This window comes from Prionailurus bengalensis, chromosome E2 (genome assembly GCF_016509475.1).
Source record: "Prionailurus bengalensis isolate Pbe53 chromosome E2, Fcat_Pben_1.1_paternal_pri, whole genome shotgun sequence".
NCBI classification, from domain to species: Eukaryota; Metazoa; Chordata; class Mammalia; order Carnivora; family Felidae; genus Prionailurus; species Prionailurus bengalensis.
Genome location: NC_057352.1, coordinates 42,650,253 through 42,671,685, shown reverse-complemented (window position 1 = coordinate 42,671,685; position 21,433 = coordinate 42,650,253). Strand labels below are relative to the sequence as shown.

The window sequence follows — 21,433 nt, the reverse complement described above, 5'->3', positions numbered from 1 at the left end:
GCCTGGAGCCTGCTTCAGATTCTGTGTCTCCCTCTCTCTCTGCCCCTCCCCTGCTCATGCTCTGTCTCTCTCTCTCTCTCTCTCTGTCAAAAATAAATAATCATTAAAAAATTTTTAAATGAAGTTGGTCTTCATGGTCTAGAGGGTCCACAGGTTGTAAGTCATCTAGGGAGTAGGAGCAGCAGGAATGGGATTCCCTAGGCCAGTGAGGGTCATTGTCCTCTTGGAGGGAAGGTCAGAGGGGAGGGGCCAGAGGCTGCCCAGGGCTGGGCTGTCCAGCTGTGGGGCAGCTGTGGGCTCCACCATGAAGGAGCTGATGGCTCTGCTGCTGGAGAAGTGGCAGGAAGTGTGAGAAACGAGGTGGGAGGGTGTGCGTAAGGCACCAGTGGAGCAGGGAGGGATGGAGCCCACGGCCCTAGTGAAGCCTCTGACTGTTGCCCTGCCCGAGCTGGCTGGCAGAGGGAGCCGCTGCATTTACTGCTGTCCGCCTGGACCAGGTCAGCGGTTGTAGGCTCCTTTGTCCAAGCCACTGCCCTGTGGTCATCAACATTCACCCCCCTGCCTAAGACCCTTGGTGGAGAGGTTTGTCCCCCTCCCTGCTCCTGACAGCCTGTGTCTGTGTGTGTCTGTGTGTGTGTGTTTCCTGGCAGGAATACTTGGATGCTCTTCACCGCCTCTATGAGGAGTGGCTCTTCAAAGGAGGCCTTTTCCCTGTGGCAGCCCCTGTTCTGGTAAGTTCCCCTTCTTTTCTAGAAGGAGGAGTGACCCAGGGGATGTCAGCCACTCTGTAGTCCGGGGAAGCACGAGTTCCTTCATAGCTGGAGGATCGAGAAGGAAGAAGCAGGGAGGGTGGAAAGGGCTCTTTATCTGGCCCAGTCCCCATTCTGGACTGAGTCTCAGAGTTAGTTGGACAGTCCTGAGAGAAGGTGACCTGTCCCAGTGTCATTACACCGGTGGCCACAGTAGCATCTCACTTATCCAGCCTCACCAGGGAAGGAGTGTCCCCAATGGCTGAAGCCTCTAGATGTGCGTTTTGGCTTTAAGCACTCGAGCTGGGTCTTTGCGATGCAGCCGTCCCTTCTTCAGTGGATAGCAGGCGCAGAGCCTCACTGCCCCCTTTCTTGGTGACCCAGGGCGTCTGGAGGAGCACCACTTGCTGTCCTGGGCTGTTACCCAGCGATGCCCTTAGGAGGTGCTGAGGTGTGTAGGACTGTTTGCCCCACACCACTCACGTGTTTGAGCTCCCGCGTTGGCTTTGTATAGCCGCCCCCTTTTCTCCTGCTGACACTCGCCACTTCTAACTGTGTCGCCGTTTCCGCTCCATCCGTGTTTCCCTGCTTCCCTGTCCCCTCGTTTTCCGATTTGCTGCTGCTGAATTTCTTGAGGCAGGCAGATGGGTGCTAAGACTGTCAGGAGTGCGTGCACAGCGTGGGATGCAAGGGAGGGCCGCACACAGACTTTGGTGCATGGCCTGAGGGACATCTGTTTGGGCTTCTCAAATACTTCTACTCACGGTGCTCGCGGGCCATGAGGTTGCCGAAAAGTGAGATATTACTGTGCTGGAGTTTTGAAGAAGTAAAATCTATTTTTTTCCCCTCATGATTGGATAATATAACATGACGGGGGAAAAAATAACATCATTCGTGGGCTGGCCACAGGGACAGCTATAGTGGATTCTTAAGTGAAAACACAGTTGAGAATATGAATTGACCTAGAACCAGGTGCTGTTTTGCTTTTATGCTTCCATTTTCTCTGCCTGTGACCTTGGGCTTCTCTGCCTCTCCCGCTTCATCCTGCCTGTCTCTACCTCTCCCCCTCTTCATCGTGAAGGGAGGAGGATGTTGAGGTCAAGTGCAGCCCGGTGATCCATGTGTTTAATTTCCAGGTGATTGAGGCTGACCACGACAGGAAGAAAATGTTAGAACTCTTTGAACAAAACCGGGACCGCATACTAACTCCAGAGAATCAGAAACATGGCTCATAGAACAGGAAAGATCATCCCAGAAAAATGCCCACTGCTGCCAAGTTAGCTGTTAGGAGCAATTTGGGAAAATCAACTTTCGGGAGGGCTTTATATTTGGCCACATTGTTTTCCTGATGGTCTCTTCCTCTTTGCCAGTGTCTTCATCCTGGGTCTCTGGTCCTTGCAGGTAAATGACAAATGGGACCAGTGGGTTTGTCGTGCCCTTTGGTGGTCGTAGCCTTGCATTCCCTCAGTGCCTCTCCTGGTGGTTTCCCACTGCTGGGTCCCTCTGATTAAGGGAAGAGCCTCCTGACCTCATGCTGGGTTTGGAGTCTCTAACCCTTCCCCGCCACCCAGGAGGGTGGGGTAGTGGCCCTTACATCCCAGGGAGGAAGTTGAAGCTCAGCGAGGCCAAGGGACTCCCCAGGGTCACACAGCCGGTGACAGTGGAGTTGGCACAATTCAGACTTTTGGCGACTCTGAAACGTTCTCTGCCTCTCATCCTGAGAGCCTGTCTTCCCTTGCTAGAGATCTCACGTCTGTGTGGGGAGAGCCAGCAGTGCGTGGAGCCAGCATCCTCATTTTCTCATTATGTGAGCAGTTCTCGAGGACAGTCAGCATTCCTAGACCTTCACAAAATTGTGCTGTGTTTGGCTTGAGTCCAGCGTCCGGTGCTTTCCCAGCATGAGGCTGCTGCGGCATTTACCACCTCATCATCTGGACTTCTGTGTCCTTGAGAGAATCGTGCTTTGACTTTTTCACGGTGCTTGGTGTCCTTGGTGACAAAGGCCTGCCTGAGCTGCTGCCAATTCCATGTCAGGGACATGGCTTTTGGTGCCTGGGTGGTTTGCCCGGTGCCAAGCTGGGGCAAGGGGCACCAGCGCCCTGGCTTCTGAGGCTCTCTTACCTTGTGATGGCCTGTGTGAGGAGCTTTGCCCTTGGAATTACTGAGAGTCTGTGGGCTGTGGGAGAGGCCCGAGTGGCCTTAAGTCTTTTTGAAATGTTTTTCCATGAAGGGGACACCTTGGATCATAGAGCATGAACTCATCTTTATTGGTTCAGAATATATCTTAGCTTCTCAGCTGTAACAATACATCACAGCCATAGCTGCCTCTTGAGTCCAGTGGGAAGTAGAGAGAAATAACATTCTCTTAGGAGACGGTCTGGACAAGAAGGTCAGGGCTTGCAAGCAAAGGCTCTTGGGGCACTGGTATTCCTGATATTTTGGAGGTGGGTGGAGATCAGAAGACTGTTGTCGACACAGAGAAGGGCCAGTTGTGAGCTTTGGGGAAGCAGGCCTCAGCTCTCCTGAGCAGCGGTTGGTGTAAACGCAGGTTGGAAGGCCTCGCCACGGCCTCTGCGGGAGTGTGGCACCTGTGCGTGCAGCTGTCTGACTCTGCGTGGGTTACAGGTGCTCTGGTGGTCCAGTTCCAGAGGGAGCACTAAGGGGGCAAGACTGTGACTCCTGGACCAAATCTTGGGCTACGCGGGCAGGATGAGGGGCAGCCCCGTGGGGATGAGCCTCTCAGCCCAAATGTCAGTGATTGACTAGATGCCCAGGGGAGGCGAGAGCCTGTGCTACCGGGGATTTTGACGGGCCAGGGAAGTCTCTGGGAATTTGTAGATGAACAGTCCAGTATTTTCCCCACAGCTTAATTTGAGCATCTGTTTTGGGGGAAATGTAATTTTAAAAAATAAATAAAATCTTGCTCTGTAGTAGCCAATAAATTCTTCACTGAAAACCTGAGGTTAATTTTGGAGTGCTTCCTAGGCCAGTGATTTTAGCTCCCTGCAGCATCCTTTTGCCAGTAGGATAATGTGGTTTCATTTTCTAAACCCCATCTTTCCTAACATGGGAGGTTTGGGTCCAAAAAAGCTCGCCATCCTCTTGCTCTGGCACCATGGACAGGATGCCGTGTCTGGCCGTGACAGGACAGACAGCGGCCAGTGCAGGTGGCAAAAATCTCCCAGCCTACGTATGTCACACAAAATGACTGGTGCTCAGCTTGCATATATGAGGCTTGCCTTCCCCATGTGGCAGGCAGGGCTGGTGACATCAGGAGTCATGGAGCAGGGCAGGAAAAGGGCAGATGGCACACGGTAGGCACGACACCTAGTTTTTAGAGCTGAGGGAGGCACTCCTCAGGGACTCCCAGGAATGGCTCGGAGGGGCATGGCGGGGGCTGGCTCCTTGAATTGCTGACAGGGCAAGCCAGGGCAGTGACGTTCCAGATTTATTGGTGTTGCCCCATTCTTACCCTGAGGTGGGGTTCTGTAGAGCATTGCATGAGTATACCCCAGAGCCACCTCAGCGGCTTTGACCCTTGGTAATTAAAAAAAAAAATGTTTAATAGCATATACATCTTCTTGTACTCAGCATGTTTAGTGAAATAATTCTGATTTATACTTCATATTTTTAATTTTGTATGCAAAATGCATGATTAGAATCATTCAGAAATAGTTCGTGTACCTGGTGATTAAAAAAAAATGAGATAGAAGTGTATTTCTCTTGCACGTAAAAGGGCAAAGGTGGGTGATCCAGGACTGGTATGGTGGCTCCGAGGCCATGGGATCCCGGGCTCTCTCTGGCTTTCTGTTCCCAGCTCAACTTCCTGGTTTGTGGCTTCCTTCCTCCAGGGACTTCCCTGTCCAAGATGGTGCCAGAGTTCCTACGCTGGCTAATGAAGGCATCAGGACATATTGTCTGTCCCCCATTCATACTTTAATTCTCATGTGGATGAGGACCTTTGCAAGGCACAACTAAGATAAGCCAGAAGGTTCTAACAGGATTTTTCTAGAGGCCTTAGAGGTGGGGGAAAGACAGGAAGGAAGTCAGGACCCACAGGCTGGGCCACAGATGTGGTGTCAGTGCTGTGGCACCCTCTCTCCCTCCTTTGTGCCCTCACATCACCTCACCCTCACTGCCAGGGACCACAGTATCCTCATCTCAACCCGCCTCCTGCGCTGGGTATAGCCCGGAAAGGGCAGAGGCCACCAGTATAATGCACTCCCACAGCTTGGCTCTCAGGAGGCCCTCCCTAAACCGTGGTTCCTGGGAAAGAATGTCATCTTTCATTTCTCTTCCTGTCCTCTTTCATTTCCACCTGAGCTGCTTACCTAGATAAGTGTACCCGTCCCTGCCTGTGGGATATATCAGTTGGAGACCTTTAGCCGGGACTCCCCCAGACCCCCACCATCAGACCTGGGGAAGGATTGAAGTGTGTACAACTCTGAGAAAAGGTAGAAGGCATTTCCAGAACCTACCTACCCCCTGGGTGCTGTTGAATCTGTGCCATCTTGTTTTCCTAGAGCCCTGGGGCCGGATGGGGGCGCTCACATCAAATGCTCACATATCTGTGGAATGAGTAATACTTATCCCTGTGGCCTCTCCACCCAGAAGAATTACAGTTATTAAAGTAATTGACGAGCTCTTGGAAATGTCAGCCCTCCATTGTTGGAAATCTAATAATAATAATACCCCGCCTGGTGCCTCTGGGCTTTGGTGGTGGATTACTCACCCAGAGCCCCAGGGTCACTGGCACAGGGCTTTCTTTTCCTAATAACCCCAACCCCGCGCAGCTCCTCTAAGAAGGCGGAGTGAACTCTGTGTTCCTTTAGTTTACATAAGATAGTGAGCTTGCCAAAGGCTGTCATTAAACAGAAGCTGAGAGAGAGCTAGTCTTGCCAAATCCAGAGTGGGTATCCACTTTTGCTGCTCTCTTCCCGAATTTCTGCATTTCTTGGCTTGTTGTTCTTCAAGGCTGGGGTCCGTGGAACACAGGTGTTCTAGGAGAGAGTAACAGGTGTTCTGAGAAAAGAGGGTTCCGTAGTCCAGGAAATTTGGGAAGCACCACCTGGGTATTTTCTCTAAGATGCACAAGATACATTAGTATAGATAAACTCAAGCAGTCCTGTGATAAAAACACCTTTTCACCCTTATTTAAGCCAGGGACTCTCAGACTCATTGACAGTAGAACCCCTCGTTTGGGGGATATCCATTAACAATCTCCAGAAGTGCCAGTGTTCCTCGGAACACACATTGGGAAAAGCACTGTTTTAGGGAGTCTGCAGCTGCTGATGACTCTTGGCTTTTGTGCCCTTTGGGAATCTCTAGCTCTTGGTTCTCCAGGTTCAGTACATCTGAATCCCCAGAGGGCATGTTAAAACATGGATTACCAGGTCCACCCACAGAGTTTCCAACTGAGTGGAATCCAGTTCTGGGGTGGGCCTGTGACTGTTTTCTAACACCATTCCCGGGGATGATGAGTCCAGGGAACTCCCTGGGTTTAAAGTTTCTAGGACTGGACATCCCAGAGTTCCAAGAAAACTTGGCATCTTGGTGGTGGTTGAATGTCTTGTGAGTGTTGGTTATCATATCTATCAAATGGGAGCATTGCTCATTTCTCAGGGCTGTGAGGATAACTGACCTGGCATATGGAAGGGGTCTGGACCAGGGCCTGGTAGGCAGTAAGTGTCCCATAAATGTTAGTTCATCTGATGTTTCCTGGAAAACTGACCGGAATGCAGTTCGTTGGCCGAGTAATGGCAGCAGCTGCAGTGACTGGCACTTTCCGTCAGAACGGCGTGGGCACACGCTCTCACCAATTAATTGGGACCACCTTGATGTATCTGTTCAGTAGGCACAGGTCACAGGCCTGGTTGAGGCTGACCTTCGGGACTTTACCTCTGTAAAGTGCCTCATGACCTTTCTAGAATAGCAGAGTATGGGGCAACCAACTGGCCTTTCTTTTCTTTTTATAAATGCTCCTGTTTCTTGTGGGGACTCTGGGTCTGCGCCTGGCATCCTGAGGCGTGAGAGGGAGAGCTGGGAGAGACATAACTGCTCCTCAGGCCATGAGAAATGACACTGCTTCTTGTACCAGCAAAGCCCTGGAGTTCCTTACACAATAAACGAATGGTTTTCTTGCTCATTTGCCGGCAGACCTCTTTCCCCATGGGCTCAGGTGACCTCTCACTCACCCTTTCCCTAAGGCACAGAGCAGGTTTATTTGTAGCCAGGGATGGGTAGATGTTGGCAACTCCAGGCTCATCTTAGGAAATGCCCAGGAAAATAAACAGTGACCAGTTGTTAAGTGTTCAGTGAATCTTACCTTTTGGGATCCACTTGGCTTTGTGGATGGGACTTGGGCTTTGGGGTCAGAATATGGGCTGGGATCCCAGTTTCCCCGCTTATTGGCTGCAAGACCTGGGGCAGGTCGCCTTGCTTCTGTGGTTCTGTTTCTTCCTTCTTTGGACACTGGGATTCTGTTTTCTCCCTCACGAGGAGAGAGGCTGCACAGACTACAAAGGGGTGAGTTAAATGAGTGATGGACACAGAGAGTCTGGAGCGGTGCCAGACCCCAGGTGTTCTTGCTCCTTCAAACCCTTTCCACGTCTCTGTAGTTGGCTGGAGAGGAGACCAGACACTCTTGCACCTTCCTGGAGGGGGGAATGTTTATCAGGGCTATGGGGGAAATATTATTTCAGCATCTTTGCAGTCTGTCCCCAGGCAGTCTGTCAGCAGGCCTCTATTCTCTCCCTGTCTTTTGACAGCACTTCCCCTGCATCAGCCATATGCCAGGCCCTGTGCTGGCTGACAGGTGCACACTGGTGGCCAGGACAGACACCTCCCTCCACTCATGAAGTATGTAGTTTAGCTCCTCATAGCTACCCCCCATCCTGAAATAATCCCTGAGAAAACCCACACTAAGGCAGGAAGGCACCTGCAGCCTCAGCACTCCCTTCTGTTGGGGTAGAGAATTAACACCAAAGACTCAGTGATAAAACCAACACCAACTATAGAATTTTACTGAAGTAGCAGGATACAACACTAGCATATGCAAATGATAAACAGGTTATAACGGTAGTAAAAATCCCATTTACAGTGGTAACAAAGAAGATTAAATACTTTGGAATAAATTTAACAAGATACATACAAAAACATACAAGAAATATGCTAAAGCACTCCTCAAAGACACCAAATAAGACGAACAAATGTGAAGACATCCCATTCTTGGATAGGGGGACTCAACATAAAGATGTCTGTTCTCCCTTAAATTAAATTCCAAATTTAATACAATCTCAGTAGAAACACCACGGTCTATTTTATGAAATTATACACATTATTCTAAATTTTGTATAGAAACACAAACATTAAGGAATAACCAGGAAACCACTGGAAAAAGAAAAACTGTGATGGAGAACTAGCCTTACTAGACAGTAAAACATACTGTAAAACCTGTATCATTAAAACAGTGTGGAACTGATGCATGAATAGATAAGTAGAAGAGTGAAATAAAATAGCCCAGAAATAGACATAAGTACATATAGAAATTTACGTGATAAAGATGCCATCTCAAATCACTGGGGTAAAGATGGACTTTTTAACAAAAATGGTGGCTAAGGTCACCATTTGGAAAAAGATAAAAGATCCGTATTTTAATGCCATATAAACTCCCAAGGGGTTAGGGATCTAAATGTAGAAATTGGAACCATTCAAGTACCAGAAGAAAATGTGGATGAAATCATCTCAAAACCTTGATGTAGGGAAAGCTTCCTAATGATGATTCAAAATCCAGGGGCAACCAAATGTTAATCATTCTGGCTAAGTAAAAATTTTAAAACTTGTGTGATAAAACCTAGCATGAACAAAATCAAAAGACAGTTAACAAACTGGGAGAAAAATGCAACATATGTAACAAAGGGCTAATATTCCTAAACATCCATGAAGAATTCTTTAAAATTGAAGGACAAAGGACCAAAAACCAAATAGAAAACTGAGGAAAAGATGTGAAAGACAATTTACAAAAAAGATATAAAAATGGCCCTTAAACATATGAAAAACACATTCATTCAGAGAAAAGCAGATGCTATGATCTGAATATTTGTAGTCCCCCCACCCCCCATTCATATGTTGAAAACTTAATGCTTAAGGCCATGGTATTAGGAAGGGGACCTTCAAGAGGAAGAGATTAGGCGTGAGAATGGAACCTCATGAATAGATTCAGTGCTGTTGTAAAAGAACCCCACAGAGCTCCCGTGCCTCTTCCACCGTGTGGGGACACAGCAAGAAGTCTGCAGTCTGCAGCCCGGCAGAGGACCTTCGCCGGAACACCACCATACTGGCACCATGGTGTTGGACTTGTAGCCCCCAGAACTGTGAGAAATAAATTTCCATTGTGTATAAGCCACTGGTGTGTAGCATTTTGTTATAAAAGCCCAGACGGACTGAAAGAACACTGACTCACCTACCAGACAGGGGTGTGTGGGGGGAAACAAACCACATTCTTTTGGTGAGGCTGTGGGGAACAAGTACTCACGTACATCGCTGGTGGGAGTGTAACTTTGTACAACCCTTTTGGAGAGAAGTTTGACAACATCCGACAAAGTACGTATGCACTTACACTGCGACCCAGGGATCCCACTCGTGGTATCGAATATATACTTTCTACAATATAAAAATACCTGTGCACAAGGTTATTTATTGCAGCATTGGTTTTAACTGCAAAATAACTGGAAACAGCCTAAAGACCTGTACATAACAGAGTGGTCAAATAAACTATGGCACAGCCACACAGTGGAGTGGAAAAAAGAATGAAGAAGCTCTTTCTGAACAGATATGATTTCCAGGACATAAAGCAATCTTGAGTGAAAAACAACGTCCAGACGAGTATCTCTGGTACACTACCCTTTGTATAAGAAGAGACCCAAGAAAATACACAGATGCAGGGGCGCCTGGGTGGCTCAGTCGGTTAGGCATCTGACTCTGGCTCAGGTCACGTCTCACTGTGAGTTCGAGTTCCACGTTGGGCTCTTTGCTGACAGCTCAGAGCCTGGATCCTGCTTTGGATTCTGTGTCTCCCTCTCTCTCTGCCCGTCCTCTGCTGGTGCTCTCTCTCTCTCTCAAAAATAAATAAAAACTTTAAAAAAATACACAGATGCAAAGGAAATGAAGGATGATCCAGAAACTAAATAGGTTGGTGGGCAGAGGCTGTAGAGAGGGAAGGATGAGGTGTGGTTGCAGGGAGGAGAAGGGAATGACACTTGTGTGAATGTGTCTTTTTGTATAACTGACTCTTAGAACCATAGAAAAGTGTCCCATTACCCCTGAAATAAACAAACAAGATCAACTAGGATGTAGGGGGAATGGAAAACGGAATACAGACACAGCTGACCCTAAGAGCATCACAAGTGAAAAACGACCACACCAGAGGGGTGGGGAAGTAAGGAAGTTGCCTGAGTAACTGTGGAAAACAGTACCTTGATGCGGCGAGAGTGAAGGTGAAAATTAGTCTTCATAAATGCTATGATAGAGTTTTAAAAGTGTTTCTCACGGAGGTGTGGTCAGCAATTCTAAAACTATAGTATTGGACCTGAACAAACAAGTAGACCGTAGATTAAGAGAGCCAGGTTTCATTCTCTTCTACAGAAAGAATTGATAAGTAAAAGGGGTGAGGTAGAAGCAACCCTGTGTCATTGGCTTAAAATCAGAGGAATCCAGGGGCGCCTGGGTGGCGCAGTCGGTTAAGCGTCCGACTTCAGCCAGGTCACGATCTCGCGGTCCGTGAGTTCGAGCCCCGCGTCAGGCTCTGGGCTGATGGCTCAGAGCCTGGAGCCTGTTTCCGATTCTGTGTCTCCCTCTCTCTCTCTGCCCCTTCCCCGTTCATGCTCTGTCTCTCTCTGTCCCAAAAATAAATAAACGTTGAAAAAAAATTTTTTTTAAATAAAAAAAAATCAGAGGAATCCATAAACACTCATGGTTTTAAAATTCTATATAGATTTGGAAATAAACTCACATATGTATATGCCTGGGTTAGTACACATCCATATGTTTCCTGACTGCCCCCCGAGTGGGCTTGGAAGCAATGACACCCAGTAACAGCACACCTGGCACCTGGGTCTTGGTGTCTAAACATCATTTTCCAGTAAGAGGCACCAGGGCTCCTAGGACAAGCAGTTTATTCCAGGGATGCAGCACGTTAGTATCACCAGTAATAAGATGAACCCTTTGGTAAGATGCACCGAGGACACAGCATCATTTTTAATGGTATTCTTGCCAAAAATGCATAACCTCACTTCAACTATAAAAAAAAAAAAAAAACACAGACAAACTCAAACTGAGGGACATTCAACAAAATCAGTATTAAGTTTTGACCAAAAGCATCAAGATGAGGAAAGACAAAACTAAGGCTAAGGAACTGTAACAGACTGGGGCAGAGACCGGCGGGGATGAAGGAAAAAGGACAAATGCCCTATGGGGTCCTGGAAAGGATCCTGGAATGGAGAAAGGGTAGTCATGGGAAAACTGGTCACATTAAAAAAAGGTTTGTAGTTTAGTTAATCATACTGTCTTCGTGTTAATTGCCTGTTCTTGATCATCATACTCTAGTTATATAAGATGTCATTTTCAGGGGACACAAAGTGAGGGTTCCAAAGGAATTCCTTGCCTTATTTCACAACTTTTCTTTAAATCTAAAATTAGTTACAATAACTCCCTTCGTGGTAAAGAAAAGCAGAACACAACACTGTAAATACTACAATCCCAAATTTAGAAAAAAAAGACCAGAAGGAATTGCGTTAACATCCTAACATTGGGTGTCTCCCAGTGTGGATATTTTGGTAACTGCTGCTTTTGTTTTTATGTCCATCTGTATTTTCTAAGTTTTCTACTCATTTGATGGATCCCTGGAAACAGAGGTGAATGAGACAAGATGAAGTTTCTCGAAGAGCTTATATTCTAGGAGGGCGGGGGGGGGGATGGAAAATGAATAAGTACATTTAAAATGTCTGTGCAGAAAATTAAGTTGATGTGATAGGTGGGTGGCCATGGAAGGCCTCTCCAGGAGATGACATTTAAGGTGAGTTGTGAATAACAGGAAAGATAGAGACGGGATGTGAAGTGGGGAAAGGGAACAGTTTGCACAGAGGCTGGGAGGTAGGGGTGGCTTGTTTGAGAACCCGTAAGAGGCCAGTTTGTCTTGTCTGCAGTAGGCTGGGGGGAAAGAGGCAGGAAATGAGATCAAAAGGATAGTGAGGGGCCTGTGGGGCTTGGTGTGGCCTTGGGAGCCCCTGGGGAGAATTGAGCAAGAAAGTCACAGGACTTGGTTCAGACAGGATCCTCTCTGGCTTTAGCTCACAAAGAGATGGGGTCATTTGCTTGGAGCGAGCGGGTAGGAATACTGTGGGAACAGCAGCACCTCTGGATGTGCCCACTTGTGAGGTGCGTGTGCACGTGTGGGGGCAAGAGATGGCTGGGGGAGGGGGCGCCGCAGCCCAGATGAGTGGAGCCCCCAACCCATGGATGCAGAGCCCGCGTGTGATCCTGTGCTCCCGGGAATGGTTTTGTTCTCTATTAACCAGAAGTTAGCAGACAGAGCAGGGAGGCTGACAGAGTAGTCTAAGCGCATTAAGGGTGTAGTTATCTACACAGCTTTCTTCACCTGTCCTGTGACAGTTCCCTTGAGGATGCTGGAGGAAACTGCCCCTCAGAGATGCCCAGGGTCACACACTTAGTGGGGATGGGAAGGGACTGGAAGCACCCCCCGCCAAGGGAAGCACCGAGGGGCACTGTGCACACCTCACCTCACCTCATGGACACTTCCCAGCCTCCTGTGAGCAGGTCCGACCACACAGGTGAGGAAACAAGGCTCAGAGAGCCAGAGCGAGTGGCCCAAAGTCAAACAGTCAGTAGGTGGGACTTGAGACCAGACAGATTGCTTAGCAGATTGATCCCTACCCCTGACAAGCTGTGGGTTCCAGATCTGCCACCTCTCCAAGGGGTCGCTTCCCTGGTGGAAGAGCAGTCTGGGTCTCTGTCCCTGTATTATCCAGGGGTGACATTTTTTAGCTATTGCCTGGGTGGTGTTCTTGGGTCAGAACTGGCCCCTCCAGCTCCCCTGGGGGAACATAGTGTCGGGGGCCCTCATACATGAGGGGGTTTTGAGTAGGCCTCCAGAGTTTGGTGATCCTACTGTCTGGGCCCCCGGCCTCAGCGGCTGGCTCTGGCCCCGTGAGAGGTTCTGATTGTCTGGTGTCCTCAACCCCAGGGCCTGGGAGGCCCCCAGGATGGTCTGCTAGAGTTGGGGGTCTGAGGAGGTGGGAGAGGTGTTCACAGAGTTCGTCCAACTCAGAGGAAGTGTTTGGAGGAACAGTGTCTGCGTCAGGGGCGGTCGGCTCTGGCTGTGCTTCTGGCTTTGGGTCCAAGGGTTTCCCTGACAACTGGGGGCCTGGTGTCAGCCGGGGCTGCCTGGGGATGATGACCACTCTGCTCTCAGGAGCTGCACTGGGGACCAGGGACCACTCACCGCTGCTGCCCAAGGAGGTGAGTGCTTCACCTGCAGGTGGGCTGGGAGCCAGGGCTGGGCCCTGGGCTTGGTCTCCCTTCAGGCCGCGCAGGGGAAAGTCCCTGGGGAACAGGGGTGTCCGGTGCAGAACAAGGTCACTGTAGCAGGTCAAGAACTCCTCACTGTCCGAGCGTGTGCTGGCATGGCGCCGGGAGTCCAGGGGGAGCTGGGGGCCGGCACGGAGGGTGCGGGGGGATGTTGAGACCTCAGACAGGCTCGGGGCCGTTGGCACAGTGCTCTGATGGTCAGGGCCCTCAGCCAGGGCCCTCTCAGATCCCAGCCCTTCTTGGGGGCCTGGCTGGGCCCCCTCGGGGCAGTTGTGGGCCTTCGCCAGCTTTCTCTTGGAGCTGCGCCTGCGGTAGGGTTTCTCTCTGCCCAGTCCCAGGACCTGCCTGCTCGAGGTCCCCAGAATGGCCTCACATGTAACTCTTGCCAGGAAGATTTCAAACACCATCTGCTCGGCGTCCTCCTTGCTGATGGCCTGGACCAGCGAAAACTCTGCCTCAGAGGTGGCCACATAGCCCAGCCTGCCCAGAATGGTGTGCAGTGTTTGTTCAGAAAGCACAGGCTGCACCCGGTAGGCAAAGTTTCCAGTGTATGTCTGGAACAAACAGGGATGTTTATTAGAGGTGGGACACAGCCCAGCAAAGTGGCTGTGAATGGCCAGGCAGGACCAAGGGCCGATGCCCAGGGGGGCACTGGAGGCTCCTGAGAAGCCGTTGGGCTGGGGCATTTGGCCAAAGGGACATCTGGTCCATGTTATCCTCTGTCCCATTTTATAGAAGGGCACACTGAAGCCCAGAGACAGGACAGGACAGGACCTGTCGCAAGTCACATAGCAAGAGATTGAGCTGGGGTGAGGCTCCGATATCCTGGCTCCCAACCCAGGAGTCCTGGCCTGGAGTCAGAAGAGATTAAAGCTTTCCAAAGCTAGACTCCTTCCCCTGTTTATTATGAGCTCCTTGGTTCCTTGTCTTTAGAGAGGCCGTAGAGTTTAGCGGTTGGAAGGTGTGCTGCCTGAGTTTGAGGTCTATCTCTTCTACTTATTAGCTGGTGACCATAGGTAAGTTGCATTAACCTCTCTGGCTCTCAGTTTATCCAACTATAAAATGGGACCAAAGTCAGTGGGTATGATGGGCACGCTGTTTCCCCCAGAGGCAGAGCTCCGTCTCCAACCCGAGACCCCCTTGCTCAGAGGCATGGTGGTGCCTACCTTCAGGGACCTGATTTCCTTCCTCCAGGGAAACAGAAGTAGGTTGACAGATATTAGCTCCAGGAACTCTAGTGCCTGCACCAGCTCATGGCAGACAGGCTGGGTAGGGCTGGGTGCCCCCTGGGAGTGAGTGGCCCGCAGATTGGAGGCCACAAGTTCAGGCGGATAGAGCTGAAGGGGGGGCCCCATGTCGGAGAACCGCCGGGCCCTGTGGGTGAGGGCTGCTTGCCTGCAGACCCGGAGCCGGCCGGCCCCTGCCTCCTCTTGGTAGTAGCTGATGAGGTCACCCAGGAGGGTCTCTGGAGCAGCCTCACCCGGCCCAGGGTGTTGGGGCTGGCTCATGGTGGCTCCAAGGGGCTGGGTGCCGAGGAGAGCTGTGTGGGCCTTTCTAGGCCAGGCCCAGGCTGGCCCGCCTCCGTCCTGCCCCACTGCTCAGTCAGGAAGCTGAAGAGGAAGTTGTGCTAGCAAAAGAGAAAGCTACACACAGCCCGGCTCTGCCTTTGCTTGTCGCTCTGAGGGGCTCAGACCCGAGGGTTGCTGGGGCTGTGCCACCTCCTTCCAGTAGAGCAGAGCTGAGGTCGGGCTCGGTCCTTGTCCCGTCCCCTAAACAAATGGGGAAACAGAGACAGCGGTGCCCACAGCCGTCTACACCCCTCTGGAGCCGACACTGCGTGCCAGCCCATAACCCCCAGCCCACTTTGGATGCCACCAGCTAAGGCTCCTTAGGCCTCATGCTTGAGAATGTTCTCGGGCTGCAGGTGTGTGTGGGACAGGCTCCAAGTCCCAGGGTGTTAGCACCAGCCAAGGAGGGTGGGTGGATAGAACTCCCAGCTTCTTGCCCCAGGCAGGACAGTTCTGGGGTGTGTTCTCCACTCTCTTAGGGGGTCCCCAGTGGGATCATCCCTGGTTGTCCCCTGCAGTAACCTGCTCATGAGTGCACACCTCCTCATGAGTGGCTCTTCTCCCACCCTTGTTTTAATTCCCGATTCCTGTTGTGCTTCCCAGGGTTGCCTCCCAGATGATCCGTATGCAAATCCTGGGACTGCTTTGGGGGAACAATCTCCCTCCCTCCCTGCTTTTTCCACCTTTTTTTTTTTTTTTTTTTTGTCCTTTTACAGTTCACTGGCTTATTCTCAGACCTGAGATCCCATTTATGCCCTATGGCCCTGGAGGAGTCATGATCATGCTAGAATGTCTTTCATCATACCCCAGCCTTGCCTAAGGAGGAAGCACATTAAATAAACAACAGGATTTTCCCTTTAAAACAGACCCAGGTATAAATAGGGCAGCACCCATTAGGATCCTGATTCACCCCCACTGTCTGAGCCCCTTACCACCAGGCAGGGCAAAGTGAATTTGGGGAGATAGGAGTAGGGAGCAATATTTAGAGCCAGGCTTCTTCCCTCCCCCCTCCCTACCTGCTTTCCTTCCTTCCTTCCCTTCAGCTTTCTTCCCTCCCTTCCTTCCTTCCATTCATTCACCCAATACTTAATTAAGTCATCATTCACTCACTCAGCCACTCGGTGACTCACTCCTTCCATGTGGGTCAGCATTTCTCAAAGTGTGCTCCATAAGGAGCACTTGGTGGGGTTTGTAATCAGTCTTATGGGAGTAACAGTTTCCTGTGGCCAAATAGATTCTGCTGGTTTAATTACGGTCCCTCGGCTTCTCGGCTTTAGGACTTCTCACAGAGCAGGTGTGAGTTGCTGGGAGGGAGCGGCATGCGTTCTATCTCCCAACTTCCTAGATGCGGGGTCCCTTTCCATGTTCTCCTGTGCTATTAGGGGAAGTGCTATCCTTGAGCAGCCAGCCCGTGTCCCCGGTCCATGCCAGCCTGGGGGGTTCAGAAGCAAAGGAGATAAAGTCCCTGCCCTTGGGTGGCTCGCAGCCTGGAGAGCCCCACTGGGGGGGGGCGTTATGACCTTGTAGTAACACCACCGAGCATTCTTTAAAAAATTGTTTTAATGTTCATTCATTTTTGAGAGAGAGAGACTGAATGTAAGCGGGGGTAGGTACAGAGAGAGAGGGAGACACGGAATCGGAAGCAGGCTCCAGGCTCCGAGCTGTCAGCACAGGGGCTCAAACTCATGAACTGCATGTGAGATCATGACCTGAGCCGCAGTTGGATGTTCAACCGACTGAGCCACCCACGCTCTCTACACAGCCGAGCATTCTTAAATTTTTTTTTTTTTTTTCAACGTTTATTTATTTTTGGGACAGAGAGAGACAGAGCATGAGCGGGGGAGGGGCAGAGAGAGAGGGAGACACAGAATCGGAAACAGGTTCCAGGCTCGGAGCCATCAGCCCAGAGCCTGACGCGGGGCTTGAACTCACGGACCGCGAGATCGTGACCTGGCTGAAGTCGGACGCTTAACCGACTGCGCCACCCAGGCGCCCCGTCACAGCCGAGCATTCTTGATCCTCAGGTTGCTTTGTGACTCTGCTGGCCTCCCGGCCCTCCAGTCACCGGGAAGGGCATCTGCCTTGTTCTTGGCCTTGGACCTGCCTGAGACCTGGGCTCACCACATCTGGGAGCTCTCTGCTTCCTGTCTCTAGCTCCCCTGCCTCCTGCAGTCTTTGCTGAGCTCAGTGGCCAGGGAGATTCCTGTCCCTGTGGCTGGGAAGTCATTTCCCAATTGGAGTACTGCTTGAAAATGGACCCTGCTACATTCCATTCTGGAATGTAGTGGGTGTAAATCTCTCATTTCTCTCTTCCTACTGCTTCAGTTCATCATATCTTCTCTGACTTTGACCCTGTGGCCTCCCTCTGGTGAGGACCCTTGTGATCACATTGGGCCCACCTGGATGACCCAGGCTAATCGCCTCATTTCAAGGTCCTTAATCACACCTGCGAAGTGCCTTTGCCACGGAAGGTAACATATTCCCAGGTTCTGGGGATTCAGGCCTGGACACCTTTGGAGGGCATAGTTTACCACACCCAAACTATCTGAAACCCAAGGCCATGCTTTTTCCTTGATACCAAAGATTTATAAGAGCACTGAATGGAAATGGCAGATTTGGGGGAGGGCGATATACAGAGTTGCAGGCCACCGAGTTGTGCTGAAAAGGCAGTCACCAGGCCAAGGAAGGTGGTGGTGGTGGTGGTGGTGGTGGTGGTGGTGTGTGTGTATAAAACAGTTTGTATCTTTTTTCCTATTCATAGCCAAAGTGTAACAACTTGGTACACACAATTTAATCTCCGCCACCACACCCACACCGTGTGTTAGTTACTTATTGATGTAACTACTTCACACTTTCAGGACATCTTGCTCCTGGGTTCTCAGGGAACCCATCGTGCCTGTGAACTGTCTCTCCAGGGTGGACCGGGATCACGATGAGGGAAGCCGGGCAGGGTGCCTGGAACCATTCCCCTCCCTGTGCTCTCGGTGCTGGGGTCAGCTCAGCTCCTCCAGTGCCTGCTTCCTCCCCACTGGGCCTCTGTAGCCTCTTGAACTGTGGGCTTCGTGTTCACACTTTCTGGGCCCTCGGGGAGTAACTGGCTTAGTGAGAACCTGCTTTCTCTGCCTGCCAGGGTGACTAACTTTGGTGACAATGCAGGAGGCAGAGGGAGGTGAGGGGAGCACTGGGGATATGTTGGGGGGCTGGTCCTGAGGCCCAGGGAAGGAAAGGATCTGGCAGAAGGTCACACAGTGAGCTGATGACAGAAGAGGGGGCAGCCAAGCATCCTGGGTCCTAGCACCTAGCCTTCCCTCAGAGCTGTCCCTGCTGCCCAGAGCCTCCCAAATCCCCTGCCAAGCCTAGCAGCTCAGAGGCCACGGGGAGAACAGGGGTGGGTGCTGTCTGGTCTGGGGCTCCCAGGTCTGGACCGCTGTACTTACTGTCCTCAAGGCCGTGAAACACAGGGAGGAATCTGTTTCCATCAGAATTGAACTGAATATTCTCGCTAGTTGTCCACTCCACAAACCGCCACCTCCCCCCACCCGGGGCCCACCACCACCCGGAGAAGAACCAGCTTGAATCCTGACCCTGGGCCCCCAGTCTGGCAAGGATGGTTCAGACACACAGGAACAGTCCAGCAAGGGAAGGGCTGGGGGGACGGGGAGATGTCAGAGCCCGGCAGTAAGATAACCCTTGAGGCTGGATCATGAGCCTGCCAACATAGACTTGGGGTGCCCACAGCCACTGCTCCTGTGGGAGGATGAAGGTGGGCAGCAGAATCAAGAGAGACAATACACCTGCCCATATTCTTGGACTGCCTGGATCTGGCCATGCCTGAAGTCAGAATTGTCACTTAGACAATTTAGTTCTGTGAGCCAATAAATATCTTTTCTTGCTTAAGAAGTTTCAAATGGGGTTTCTGTCTCTTGCAGTGAGTCACGGGGGTGGGTGACGGTGCTCAGAGCTTGCCGGGGGGTGGAGGGTTCCCCCAAAGCCGCCTTCTTTTACCGTGTAATCCAAGTAGTGCCGGTTTTGTGGTGGGTCATGGATCAGGCAGCCACAAGCTAAGGAGCAGAAGGCTGGGCGGCCCCAGGACCACAGGGGTCAGGCGGGTGGGGAGTCAGTGTGGTATGGCTGGGGCTGTGACCTTGGGCCTGAGCGCCTGGAGCCCCGGGATTCCTAGGAGAGACGCTGAGCAGGCGCAGCTGGGCTGTGACCCTGGGGGCAAGGGCGTGCCCAGCCTGCTGCAGCCCGGAAATACCGGCCTGACCCCGGTAATTGGCTCTGACTGAGAGAGTTCACCTGGCCTGAGAGGTTCAGCGTGAGGTCAAGCAGAGCAGAGCCCACGACAGAAGATTTGCCGTCTCACGCATCGAAGCTGCCTGTCCTTCCACGGTTCGTGGCCCACAACCTGGTCAGTCATCAGGTGGACACCAGCGGTGACGCCTGAATTGAGTGGGTGGCCTTGGAGTGTGCATGTGGGACCCCGGAGGGTGTGAGCTCTGAGTGTGGGGGCACTAGTGTGTGTGCCCCAAAGCCACCTGCGCAAGCGTAGTGGGAGCTGAGTGATGCTCCACGTGGGCGTGTATCTGAGGGTGTCGCGAGGAACTCGGTGTGAGAGAGCCCTGGGTGTATATGTGCGGGTGGGCTTGGCCAGGTGGAGCCGGTCGGTGTCCCAAGGAGCAGCTGCGGGCAGCCATACGTTGTTATCAACGGTCCTTCCTCTGTCTGGTGGTTTCTGCTGCGCGCGTGAGGCAGATGTTGTTGACGCCCTGTCCGAGACCCTGGAACGCACCGTGCCCATAGGTACTGGCACAGTGGCAGACTCTGCTGACCATGGAGAGGACTTTATCTGCCAGCAGCTGCAACCCCCCTGTCTGAAGACTTTCTCTGGCCAGAGAAGTCCGCTCAGCTGCACAGGGGGGCAGGGCTAATGTTCTCTGAAGGGTGGCCTCAAACAGTGACCCTTGAGAGTCTGAGAGCCAGTGGGAGAAATCCACCCCCTCTTCCTGCCAGGGGGCTGTGAGGTGTGCTCTCCACTTCGTGCCCCTCGGAAGGGGACTCGCGTGACTACAACACCCTGAATTGGCTTCCTTCCTTTCCTTGTTTCACGGCCCCCTCGCTTTTGGTGCTTCCCGGGTCACCTTCCTCATCAATCCCTTGCACCCTCCTCCTGTCCCAGGGTCTGGTCCTGCCCCCTCCTGTTCCTGCCATCCTGAGAATTGTCACCTCCGATCTCACTGGGGCCCTAATGAGCCCCAGGCTGAGCCCACTGCCTGGGGTGTGCTCTTTGGCTCTCTCAGGCCCTGGCAGAGAGAGGGGTATAGTTTCCTTGTAGGAGTGTGCAGAAGGACATTGCATGTGGCACTGTATGTGGACATGGGCTGTGTCATGGATGGGGGGAGGCAGGAAATGCCAAGCCCACCCCATCCAGGGGGATCCTGTGTGTTGTTGGAACCGGGTGTTGGTGTGGGGTGGTTCAGGTTGGAGTCAGCACGGGACTGGACACCATCACCATGAGGGCTGCTACATTCGTTCCCAGGGAGAGGGCCCCAGAGCACGGAGGTGGCACCCGAGCCACCACAGTGGTGTTTCAGACCGAGGAATAATTATTTTGCATACGGGGAGATGGGCTTACTTAGGGCATCAGGCTGTTGTGCCCAGAGAGAGAAACTGATGAGCAGGAGGGACTCCTGAAAATGGAATGCTTGAATGGTTAAACCTCATGGAACATTGCAAAGGTGGCAGACCAGCTCAAAACCCAACCAAGTCCTGTCTCCAACTGCTAATGTCCGCGGTCAGTAGATTTGGAAGTGGGAGAAGGGAAGTGCTCCTCTCCAGGGGCCGGACCTGTTTGCTTGGAGCACTGACAGCAGGCAGCCAGCAGGTGGCAGTGTGGGCTTGGACTGGATGCAGGACGGCTAGGACCTGGCCTTTCCTCAGGATTGACCTGCTTTCAGGGCGTTCAGGGGTCTAGGACTATGCTGGTGGAGGCCACTTGAGTCTGAGTGGGAGGGCAGGATGACAGTGGAAGGGAACCAGCCTCTGTCAGCCAAGGGACCAACCACCAAAGCTGAGAGCACGGGAAAGAATCTTTTCAAGGAAAAGGAAACAACTCACTTCAGTCCAATTACAAATTCTCCCACTCCCCCTTTCTCGGAGTTGAAGAAGCCATCAGGGTGCTGAGAGTCAACCGCTGTGAAAGGAAGATGTGCAGTCCCTGGTGTTCCCGGAGTCAAGTCCAAAACTTATGGCCTGTCTTGGTGATGTTTACGCTGGACAAGTCTCTGAGAGAGGATGTCGGGTTTCAGTGAGGTTAAGAAAAAAAAAGGAACTCGTGTAAGGCACCGACTTGCCAAATATCCATGTCAATAGGAAAGTGACGCTTCCAGGGCTGCCCATCTTGGGGGAAATAAGATATTTCAGTTTGCTGCTGTTTGTTTTGTCAGATGGTGCGAGCCCACCCGCTGCCCTGCACCACCCCTCCTCCTGCAGTCCATGCACTCTTTGAGAATG

General features: G+C 51.6%; 2 protein-coding genes across 2 annotated transcripts in view; one reads left to right on the top strand and one right to left on the bottom strand.

The window, feature by feature from the left end:
- Positions 1-6,894, top strand: part of TK2 (thymidine kinase 2) — a 32,468-nt gene extending 25,574 nt beyond the window's left edge. The window contains 2 exon segments of the mRNA XM_043599402.1: positions 651-731; positions 1,886-6,894. Of these exon segments, the coding sequence (XP_043455337.1) occupies positions 651-731; positions 1,886-1,984 (180 nt within the window). The 3' untranslated portion in view covers positions 1,985-6,894.
- A 4,080-nt stretch (positions 6,895-10,974) lies between these two features.
- On the bottom strand, positions 10,975-16,476 carry LOC122494336 (spermatogenesis-associated protein 2-like). Its single transcript, XM_043599399.1, has 2 exons — positions 14,519-16,476; positions 10,975-13,906 (listed from the first exon to the last, which is right to left on the bottom strand). The coding sequence occupies exons 1-2, from the start codon at positions 14,858-14,860 to the stop codon at positions 12,806-12,808; spliced, it is 1,443 nt and encodes a 480-aa protein (XP_043455334.1). The 5' UTR covers positions 14,861-16,476; the 3' UTR covers positions 10,975-12,805.
- Positions 16,477-21,433: the final 4,957 nt, after the last annotated feature.